Source organism: Triturus cristatus, chromosome 7 (assembly GCF_964204655.1).
Source record: "Triturus cristatus chromosome 7, aTriCri1.1, whole genome shotgun sequence".
Lineage (NCBI taxonomy): Eukaryota > Metazoa > Chordata > Amphibia > Caudata > Salamandridae > Triturus > Triturus cristatus.
The window spans coordinates 1,615,977,252-1,615,989,343 of NC_140590.1; the positions used below are offsets into that span (position 1 = coordinate 1,615,977,252).

The 12,092-nt window shown below is 43.7% G+C and overlaps 1 protein-coding gene across 1 annotated transcript in view; it reads right to left on the reverse strand.

The window, feature by feature from the left end:
- The window catches only part of LOC146812520 (bactericidal permeability-increasing protein-like), a 137,214-nt gene that overhangs the window by 7,988 nt on the left and 117,134 nt on the right, over positions 1-12,092 (reverse strand). The window contains exons 12-15 of the mRNA XM_085619532.1: positions 11,888-11,955; positions 8,539-8,581; positions 4,797-4,860; positions 4,631-4,707 (exon numbers count right to left, since the gene is read on the reverse strand). Coding sequence (XP_085475658.1) covers positions 4,631-4,707; positions 4,797-4,860; positions 8,539-8,581; positions 11,888-11,955 — 252 coding nt within the window. The remainder of the gene's footprint in view (positions 1-4,630; positions 4,708-4,796; positions 4,861-8,538; positions 8,582-11,887; positions 11,956-12,092) is intronic.

Consider the following 12,092-nt stretch of genomic DNA (forward strand, 5'->3'; position numbering starts at 1 on the left):
ACTTCTCATCTCAGAAACCTAGACTTATTGGCAACAATGCTTGTTGCCTTCTTTTTTGCTGTATGGCAGTAACTTGGCCCTCCCTTTGTGATTGTGGGCTGGATGTTGAATGCATTTTTACGGTTGCAAATACTCCGATCTGGAGTTTGTGTTTGCAAAATGTTTTAAAAAAAATTTTAAATCTCATTTCAGGAATCAGTAAACTTTTACCAACCCGGAAAATGGGAATGTGACTCCATACCTATTTGGTGTCTGGAAAGGGCTTACTGTAAGCATCCAAATCTAATTCCACGTCGGTATGCAATCTATCAATGTTTTGTGACTGAAATGCGGCTGTAAAACGTTAACATGTTACCTACTTCCAATTTCAATGGTAACTCGAAGGTAAAAATTGTATTGGAAAGTAGGCAGTGGTCCAGGGAATCACTGCCAACTCTCATACAAATTTTAAAAAGAAAGTAAATGTTCTTTTTTAAACACAACACTTTACTTTTTTTTTTAAACGGGCCTCTTTTTGGAAAACATTCACTTTATTGAAAAGTGATTGCAGAGATGGTGGGCTGCTGACCCTAAAGAGGCCACCATCCGTTTGATTACCTCCAATAAGAGAGAGTTACAATTTATGACCTGCCTCATTAATATTCATGAGATAGGTCAGAATACAATCCACTCCAATTCAGAATTTTACAAACCGTCCTATACGTACATAGGTTGGTTCATAAAATTCTGTACAGGTCGGAATCTGCAGTCATATGTTGGCGAACAGTAATTAGTACATATGGCCGTGTGCTATTACTGCATCCCCTGTACCTTCCTGATTACTGGGCCTCAAGACTTTTGACTACTATCCTCATTGTATATTAAAAACATTATCTATTGCTTAGATGGGTCCGTTACTCACTTTAGAGTGACTTTATTTTTGGGACTGTTTTTTGAGGAATATAGCTCCTTACAACGCATGTGATTTGATCGCATGATATTACAACGCTGTTGTTATAACGACCGCGTTGTTACTACGCACTACCATTACAAAGGGGAAACAGCATTTACAACGCTGTCTCCACAACGCAATGTCATTACAACGCGATCGTTACAACAACCGCATTGTTACTACGCAATACCATTACATCGCAGGTCATTACAACGACTTGTAGTAGGGGGCGCACTGGACTTAGGAATAGTATTATTTACTATTCCTACTCCAGTTTGCGCAACAGCAGGGAAGATGTTGGATTTTAAATCCAATACCAGTGCGCCCCCTACTGCAAGTCGTTGTAATGACTTGCGATGTAATGGTATTGCATAGTAACAATGCGGTTGTTGTAACGATCGCGTTGTAATGACATTGCGTTGTGGAGACAGCGTTGTAAATGCTGTTTCCCCTTTTTGGAGGATTCTTGGATACCTGGGCCCAAATTCAGAGCTGTCCCACCTTGTACCGCTGTCAAACTAAGCCGAGGGACAGAGGATCACAGCCAACTTGATACTCAAAAATTCTGCTGGTTTTGAAGTGCCATTCATTAAACACAACCCACCATAACAGACCTGAAACTCGAGAGATTTTTTTTTCTTTCAGTTTTATAATGAGCGAACTTGGCCCAAGGGCATTGGAGTGCTTTACATGAACACCAGTCAGACGTTTTAAGGCATAGACAAAGTGGGATCCGACCAAGGGCCCCAGCATTTCAGGGGGCCCCCTTACAGCCAACTCTGTTCTGCAAAGTATCTTGCCCTAATGACCTTTAATAATTCTTAGACAGATTGTTTTAAATACCGTTTTCCTTTTGTTTGTTTTTAATGCAGGTGATGTTTGAGAGTCTACTGCAGACATTTTGCAGAGAAATGTTGTGTTTATGTTTCAAGCAACATCCATAAAAAGTTTCTTATAAATTGAAACAGGACCTCACGTATGAGAAATGGGAGGGTGTCACAGAGATTATGTGCCATATTCTTAGGGCTGCCGTGTTACAATATTGAAAACACACCTCACTATCCCTGAATATTAGATGTAAACACATTTAGAATTTGAACAAGTGTGTTTGTGCACTGTGAGTGACCTGGCCAAAGAGGGCATGAAATTGTGACATAAATTCAAAGTTTAACAGGGGCCCCCAAAATACATTTGGCCCAGGGCCCCCGAAATCCTTAAGAGGTCCCTGGCACCAGTTACATTAAACAAGTTCAGACTAATTTGATTTTGTGTTTTTAGGCTCAGGGAGCTTAAGAGATTTGCAGAGAATCATAAGATGTTGAGCTGGGACTCGAACATGGTTTCCCAGTTTCGAAGTTGGCAGCTCTGGCCATTACGTCATATTCTCGCCCCCACTCCTGTCCTGAACACAGCAGTGATCACACAAACCTTTACACACAGAACGAGACAGTGACATTGTCATTTTTGACATAGCACATTAGATCTCTTATTGTGTTTGGTGTTGTACCAGCTTCAGGACTTTGCATGCTTCCTCACATTGGTTGCCCTGCTTTCCTATTTATTACAACAAGTCCTATTATGTTTCAAAGCTTCATCTCCAACTGATTGCTGAGATGTTTGTGTATAAGAACTTGTGTTACACAAAACATGAGTTCCTTCTCTCTAAGGTCTTATGGAGTGAGCATTTATTGTCAGGTCTTGTTACCCTTGGGGAGGAACTTGGTTATCCGACAGAAATGCAATAGTAATGGAGGGACAGAGACATTTAACCATTTATTTATTGAGGAGTTTTATAAAGTGCCACGTATTGCCTTTTAGGGAATTTAGAAGGAAAAAAATAGAATTTCTTGATGAGAGAGCCTGGAATCCAATCAGGCAAGGTCAGTGAACCACACCTGAAAATCACCCTTTGCGACCCCACTTCTATGATTGCTTCATATCCATAGTGAGTGATAGGGCACACTACAGATGTTGCACTGTACGCTTTTATTGCCAGAGATCCAGAGAAGTGGGCTTGCTGTGACTTCTGATTGTAATGAAAAGGCTGATGTGTCTGGGGAAGCATTTTGCCACCTTAGCTGAAAGGCCAGCTGAGGTGAAACATTGTAGGGCTCTTTCACAAGGTGATTTACACTTTTGAGTAAGTTTACTATGTTTTGGCTAGTTGCAAAATCTGAATGTAAAGTTACTCAAAAAGTATAACGTACATGTTTCACCCACCTGAAAAAGGTGGTGGAGCCAAATTTACGAGAGTGAGTTACCACTGCCAAAGTTTGCCAAGCACCACACATAGCCAACCTACTTGTCCTGCAACACCATCCCATGGAAAGTAATAGAGGTAGAGATTTTAAATAATGCCATGAATGCAATAACGTTAAAATAAATCAGATTATTTAAAATAGTTAAAAATATAATGAAATAGTACATATTTATTATTTAATCATAATATACTTTGATATCCTATTTTGAGTGTAAAAAGTAATATACTATACTTTTAAGTAAATAAAAACATTAATTTTAATTAATTTTATACATATCTGTTAACACTTATTAATGCATATTAAAATCGATTTTTCTTTAGGTCTGAATTTATTTTTATTTTAAACATTAAGTTAGTAGCACTGTAGCATTTTCATTTTGCTGTATATTTAAAATAAATATATAAAATGAATGTGCGTTAGTATTTAATATAAACATATTTGTAATATTTATTTTTGAGTAAAATATTTATTTTTGAAATATTTAAAAGTTCTCCATAAGAAGGCTCCACAGTCAGTTTGGAGATCTCTTTATGCTAAAGTATAAGGATTTGTTTTTTATATAAATATTAACCATATTTTATTATTAAATAATAATGTAAATTAATTGTATATATTTATTTTAAATGTAGAGCATAATAAAAAATGCTACAGCAATATTATCCTAATTTCGAAATAATAAATTAATGAATGGATATATACTAAATAAAATACAAATTATTTTTCAGATGTTTAAATTGAAAAATAAATGCCCACCTGACGATTGTTTGCAGTAATAAGTGTTGTATAGAATTATTTACAAATAATGTAATTATTTTGTAATAATTATTGTTACATTAATTTAACATTTCCGTTGGGGTTTAATTTTAATTCCCCACCTTCTTTACTTTATGTGGGAGAGTTTTGCAATACTTGTGGTTGGTCATGTGTGGTGCCGTACTCACTACTTTTTTTTTTGTTTGGAAGTAACTTATACTCGGATTTTCTGAACAGCTAAAAGTAGTAAACGTACTCAATAGTGTTAAGAATTCAAAAGTGCAATGTTACCAGTGTGAATCAGACACTGTGGTTTTTTAGCCAACAGAATAACTAAATAAGAAAGCCATCATTTGCTGTAGAAGAAAGGAATGACTGTGCCATGTCTTATCCTTGGTTTTCTAGTGTAGAGACTCCAGTTTCATTGATGGGTGAAGGACTGTAATCCATGAACCATACCCACCAGTATTTTGCTTTCCTGTAGGCACTGGGTCACGGTGTACCCACTGGGAATGGCCCATTCGGTTTGCGGTGTACCACTATGAGCGTCAGAGTACATCTTGGGAGGCAGTGTTCATGGGCATAGAAGTGAATGGTAACCAGTGCTCTTACTAGCAGGTCAAGCTAGGAGAAGACTGTTCCTGCACGATGGAGGAGGACTTTAGCACATATACTTCACACCTACCTTTTGGATGGTGATATTAGGGTTCACGAGTGTGAGCTTGTCGATGGTCGGCAGCGGGTATCCTCTGGAGAGCACATCTGAAAGGCAAGATAGCAAAATATCAGATCACAGACTGCGCCCCCTGGAGGTAGACAAGAAGGCTGCGCAGGATCAACAAGTAACTCACTGTTCACTTCAGGCAGCACCAGAATCTGCAGCACTTCATTCATAATTGCTTGGAGTGTGTCCACCTGTCCCAGAGAACACAAGTACATGAGTTAAACAACAGGTCCTCCTCTACACAGCCAAGCGCTCTTCACTCATCCCCAAGTATGAGCTGACTCACCCATCCTCCAGATTCTTCATTTAATCCTATGCAGAGACCCTCGTGCATGAAAGCTGCAGATGGGCTTATGCGGAGTTCGTGGTGTTAAACTCCGTGAAGTGACCAACAAACTCCATTGTGCTATGCGGAGTTACGCAAGCCACGTAGTGCGTTAGGTCACACCGTTCGGGCTGATTTTTAGCACTGGGTGTTTGCCCTGCGCTGGAAAATCAGCGCAAATGCACGATGCGCAGCACAAGTGGGTGCAGCTTCTCTCTGCCGCCCAAGTAGATGTTCTACTCAAGCGGCAGCTTCCTCAATGCGAACGGAAGGTTTCTCAATGCGAGCGGTAGCAGCCATCCACGTCCACCCGTGTTGAGAAATCTTGCTTGGAGGTCGTCCGGAGTAAGATTTTCCTCGCTCGCGCACTTAATATTGGTGAGTGCCAGTGAGGAAAAAATTCTGAGGGGTGGAGTTTTTCAGAACTCCACACGCTACACAGAACGCAGAGAGAGAAAACTCTACAAATTCTGCGAGCGGAGTGGAATTTCACACCCAGTCCTATGCAGGAGCCCATTTTGAGCTATTTTTCAGGTACAACCAGGGTGCCATAATGAAGCACTTTTGGAACCACAACATATTCTGCAAAAGTAGTTCCCCGTCAGATTGTCTTAGTTCATACATAGTACTCCATGACTTGTTCGCTAATACCCAATGTCCTCGTTCATAATCCCTGGTGTCCTGGCTCATCGGTAGTATCGCTATTCTCACCTGGAAAGGTTTGTGTCTGTCCCTCTAAATTCATGGAGTGGGGAACACTCCTGACACCATAAACTTTTTGAAGTGCTCTTAGCTTGGTTTTGTTTTAAAAATTCAGCCTGTTTAAATGTTAACATGGCTATACAGTAATGGCACCGAGTGTGCCACACAAATGCCTTCACTTCCTTATATGACCAATAATTTGGCTTTTCATGCAGTAAAATTCAGCCAACCCTAATACTTAATCAGTCAGTGGATATAATGGTTTCCGAACAATGGCGTACGTGGGAAGGCAAATAACTCACTTTCAATGAAAACATACATTCTCCATGTTATAGCCTTGCAATATATATACGTTAATTGTACAAGTCAATTATGTCAGCCTTGGTTGGATTAACTCAGCAAACAAACACTCCAACATCTACCATCCACCCTGCAAAAAAAATACCTCTCTAAATTACATGGTGGTGTTTAGTGTCTATGACTTCTCCTCTTTCATTGGCCCAGCATATTTTCTTTTTCCGGTACAACTTTCTGCAAGGCTGTCAAAAAACCTTCAGCAGTTTCACAGTATGGTCCATCTTCTAGGCTCTACAAGAGTGCAGACAGTGACCAGCCCTCCTTCTCCTTTAGGTATACAGAGGATGCAAACACTCAGGCCTCAATGACCTACCCAGGTCCACCACTTATTGCCAAGCCACAGAGGCCCACAGTATCAGATTCCAGAGCCTCTTGGATTTCTGCAACATAAATCAATAAACTCGATCACTCATCTCTCCCCTGACCTCTGTGGTGTGTCAACTTTGCCGGGGAATGTCCACTATCCAAAACCTGCCTAACATCCACAGCCTGCTTGAGCAACAATAAATCAATCAAGGTTCTTGTAAAGAGCAACTACTGACCCGCTGGGGTCTCAAGACACTGAGGGGGGGGGGAGGGGGGAGGTCCTGCAGTTCAGCCAAAGAGCCAGGTCTTGAGGTACTTCCTGAATTGAGGCAGAGACAGTGATTGCCTGAAATGTAGAGACAGGGAGTTCCAGGTCTTCGCAGTGAGGTAGGGGAAGGATTGTCCGAAAGCTGTGGTCTTGCAGATCTGTGGGATGGTGGCCAGGGCCAGATGGGCGGAGCAGAGATGTTTGGTCGGTGTGTAGAAGGAGAGGTGGTGGTTGAGGTATGCAGGTCCGGAGTTGTGGAGGGCTTTGTAGGCATGTGTAAGGAGCTTGAAGGTAATTATTTTATTGATCGGGAGCCAGTGGAGGTCTCTCAGGTGACCGGAGATGTGGCTGCAAGGGGGGATGTCAGGATGAGTCTGGCGGAGGCGTTCTGGATTTGGTGGTACCGGCGAAGAGTGCATTGCTGAATTCCAATCTGCTGCTGATGAGTGTTCATGAGGTCCACCCATTATGAACACAGGATACCCCTAGAGTCTGTCAGCCTTCTGCCACTGACGTCTGCAATGCAAAGGGCATTATTCTTGTCTTTGTCTCATTGGAACCCAACACAAGCAGCCTCCTTCATACTCCACTCTACCCAAGGAAAGTCCTTACACCCAAGCATGTAATAATCAGACAAATACAGATTCCAATATAAAATCCAGCTGCACACCGATTTCTGCCCAGCCGTGGTGGGACAGCGAGACGACTGAGATCATGTGCCTGGTCTCTATGGGTCTTCACAGGCCCATCCACCGGGCCAGACTCAATGGGGCTTCCCTCTATGCCAGTACAGCAGCTTCAGAACCTGGGAGTGTTGTTCAGTACTGACCTCTACAGAGACCACAAGCAAATGCAAACTCCAAGAGAGATTTCGACGAACTCCAACATCTCACAGGAGACTCCCTCCTGGTACTGCCACATAAAATCATTTTCAAACTTCGTATAGTGACCTCAAGAGTGGAGGCCTTCCAGTGCTTAATTTGAGCTGGAGGTTTCCTGTGCCCGGCATCAACACTTACCTGTCAGCAGCGGCCCTAGTGACAGTGCACCACATGGTGGCGCTGTCTGTCTAATTTTGAGATGAGCACAACAGCAGAGTTTAATGAGTCAATATACATTCAAAAGGAATAATATCTGCTCCTCACGCCATCATTATAGCTTTGGGTGGCCTGGGACAGTCTGAATTGTCACACTTGTAGGACGGTTGGTAGTTGTGTTGTTACTGTCATTGGCATCGCTGGCAGGGGCAATGGGTGGTGCAGGCCGCAGTGGACTACCAAGAAAAGCCCGGGCACTTACTTTTTCTTATGTGTTTGTTTTTGTTTTACAAAGGAGGCACTGTCTTCTTCAATGCCTTCTACAATGAAATGAAGACAAGCAACACTCCAAGCTACATGTACCTTTGTCTGCCATTCACTACATGTCAGAACGACAACCCCCAGGCGTTTAAGGCACTACCCAACCTCTGTTGACCATTGATCAAAGTTCAACAAACTGTGCTTGGTGACAAGACCTTCTTCAGCGTCACTCGTGGTGCTCCCCCCCCCCCCCCCCCCCCCCCCAAGGGTTTCCATCCCCACCACCAGCACACGCTCCCTAGGTGGTACACCAACCAGATACACATCATTTGTGGAGATCACTGCTCATTCAGGGGTTGATTTTAGAACGAAGTAATAACACTTTTCCTTAACTGTGGAAGATTTCCTTCTTGTTCACGCCCATCTCTAAACGAGTGTGAATATTAATGAGCTGACATTTATACTTAATGACTCAGAAGAGCTGTTTAAAGGTCAATACTGCCTAGCCTCAAGGCACCTCCCCTCTTCTCTCTCTCACCATACCCTCCATTAGTTTCTCTCAGAGCTCTCCCTATCATCCTCCCCCCACACACAGACTGCACAAGCATTTTACCTCGAAAGGGCCAACAACAGAGTGGACAAGCGAGAGGCTGAAGCTGAAAGAAAAGAGAAGCAACTGTCAGTACAGGCCGTCGAGAAGTGACTTTCAAAAGTTATGCAATAATATATATATATATATATATTTTTTTTTAATCTTACGAAACTCCCGTCATTTCTACGCGCTGTAACTAGCAAAGTGCAAATGGTACTCAAGTTGCCATCTTAGAAAGTATGGAAGGAAAGCTGAGTCAGTCCTGCGGGGGTTTGAAGAACGCCTCAGGTGTCAGCGGCTAGCGTTGAACTCAATGAGCCATCATGCGAGGTTAAGTAATTGTGTGTCTTCGAAGTTATTCATTTGAAAACAGTTCAATTTTATCTCAGAGAATGATCTATGAGTTTAGCAGCAACAACTTTGGTCGCAAAATGTATCAGTAATTGAAACGTGTTTAATATGCAAGATTCAAATGGGTTATAACTTATAAATGTTATGATATGTTAGTGATTTCTATAGCACATTACATTACCCTAAGGTCCAATCGGATAGCTGGGTAAACGTGGACGCAAAATAAAGGACATGATAGAGAATAGCAAAGAAGGCCTATGAACAGTCTTGTCAGCAGTTATGGCGAGGCCTGGGGTCAAAACTTACTTCAGGGCCCTCTGGGCGCGTCTTCCATTCTAGCCAGGTGCTACAAGCAACATCTTTTTTTAAGTATTCAAAATGTAATTCAGGGAAATATAAAGCATGGTGTCTTTCGCCATCTAGTGGTCTGACCACACGAACTGCCCCATTAGTGAAGCCGACAGACTTGCTCGAAATGAAAAACTCTGTACATAAATGTTGCTGAAGAGGAGCTGGTTCGTGAAAGAACCACCGCTCTTTCCTCGCCCCGCCTCCCCACTGACGGCCGTGCTCGTAATGGGGGGCGAGTGAACCCCCAAAGTGAAATATGTAAGTCCAGAGGTATTTTGGAGAGGTGGGGGCTCTCCAGTGAAAACAATGAAACCTGTGGCAGCGCTGAGAGGGAATATGTTAGGACAATGAGGTGGGTAATGAGTGGGAGTCTACGGCAGTGTATGAGGCCACTGATTGGCTGGAAATAAGTGGACACAAAGAACATTTAAGACGCTTGTAGCTAGTGAGAGGACTGGCCGAGGCACAGCTGATACACATAAGACATGTGTAAAAAAGAGTGAAATCCTAACAAGTGCATATATCAGTCAGGCAGGAAATGGGGAATGACTCCAAGATGTTTACAACTGTTAGTGGGTGGGAAACCCTCAGCTAAAGCCTGAGGCCGGTGCAGGATACATGACTTATGCTCTGCTAACATCTGGGAGACTAGAGATGTGGGGAGAGGGTGGGGTTCAGTTGACATTTGCAATGCATGGCGGGAATGAGTGAAGCACTGAAGTGTACAAGGCCAGTTATGTCAAGGATATCCGGGGCACTGAAGTCTGACTTGGGGGAAGTGTCTTCACTGACGACACGTTACTTTTTGACATTGCTATCGATACAGATCATATCTTTGCTGTAAACATGTGGCATCCCCTCACAAGTAGGTCTGCACCTTAACGTCATTCTAGTGTGTCGCTCCTCTTTCCTTCCCTGTCTTGTGTTCTGTTCGGGTATGATTGATGACCGTGGGCACTTACGCAAAGGACAAACAGAGGGGGAGCTGGTTGCCATCATAGCACAGCCTTGGACAGTCCCCATACAGGCAGCTGATGTGTCATCACTTCACACACAGCTGGCTCTCATCCTGCAGTGCTCGGATCAATATCTGTGACTGTCCAGAGGGGTGGGGAGCCTGCCTACACCTGTTCTTCTGACCACCCACAGGACCCCACCCACGCTCGTTTGGGGCGCCTGCTAATCTAACTCTATGCGCTGAAGAGATGGCTGCAGGGCTCTTTGCCATTCATCCACCCAGGGCATTCCAGATCTGCAGCTCGCCCATCTCCTTAGCAGGTCAGCAGGAGTGCCATGCCCATGGTGAACTATGTAGGTAGCGGTGGCCAGTGACGGACAGTAATTGCTGCATTTCTGTTTGCTTGTCACAGCCTTCATTGCTAATGGAGAATAACAATTAACTACTGATAATGAGATGCAAGGCTGGTATTTGTGCATGTATCTATGTTTATTGATATTTGAGTGATAATTTGTGCTGAGAATGGACGGCTTGTAGCTGTTGTTGTTTCCTTGGTGCTAGTTGGCACTTGGTTCTCTGGCTGTTATTTCATGACCATTTATGACACTATCACGGCTGCTGAATAAGGAGCGAGCCTTTATATTTGACGTAACCAGCCTCCTATCTGAACCTTTATGGGATCTGTAACCCTGTGCCCTTTTCTGCCAGCCCCACTGGGGCAACCTCCGTGCCAGCGTGCACCGTGTTAGTGGCCTCAAGCAGCACAGCCTGCAGCGGCACCGAGCGGACTCACGCTCTGCAGAGTGGACATCTCCAGGTGACATTTGTGGAAGTTGGAGGTTGGCCATAAACCAGAACCCAATGGTCAGCTGACTGGGGCTGCTGTTTGCCCTCGTGCCCATCCGCTGCTCCACCTCGTAGGCATAAAGAGATCCGGTTCAGGAAGCCCTAAAACTGCGGCAGTCGTCGGACGCCCGCCGTCTCTAAAGAGGCCATGGAAGGAATTCTGTCTTCCAAGACAGAAGCAGAGTGAGGGAACTTCAAAGCCAATTCCACGGGTCGAGACCGCAAGGGTGGGGAGAGAATGAGAAGCCACCCCGGAAGAGGAGCAGGATCCGGACAAACCAAAGATGGGCGAGCTAGCTACAGATTTTAAGGAAGCCAGGGTAGTATTGTTTTATCCTTTCTATTGACCTTCAAATGTATCAGAATGTGAGGATTCGCTCTTCATTTTTTCTTCGCCATTCCCCCTCTTTCGCTCTGCCCATTAGTGAGTGACGCGCACTTGGGGATTTCTGTGTGAAACTGCGAGAAAGTAAGTTGTCCTGTCAATGTCTCCAGCCTAGCCTGCTGGGACAAAGGAAATTGTGTCTTCTGTGTTTGATCACCAAGGGTTTTTGTTCAACAAATGAAGGCATTATTGGGATCTAAGAACTGCTCCTTCATTGGATGACAACATTGAGAGAAGTGGTTGTTGTGTGATTGACCGTCAGTGAGTATGGGACTATGGGAGTAGCCACGTATCACGGTGAAGGATGCAGATGCCATGGTTACTGGGCACTTACCCACTGGCATGAGGTTACATTCATGTTTTTGATGCCTCCAGTCATAAGCAATAGGCTGTCCTGTTTGGCGGTACATTAGCCTGTGTGTGTGCTTTGGTCCTGCATTTAATTGCTATGAATGAAAGCAAAACATTCTAACATTTACCTGTCAAGATCCAGGGACCCAGTGAGGTTTTGACCTGAATTCATCACCTGCCCCTTTATCATGGCGTCCTAGGAAGAAAACAGAGTGTTAGTGAGTGCCCGGGATAATCCAGGCTAAAAGGCTGAGATGTGCAGAACACAGAGGAACGGAGATGGAAGATCGAAAGCACCAGAGGTGGAGAGACATGATAGGCTTAGAACAGTGC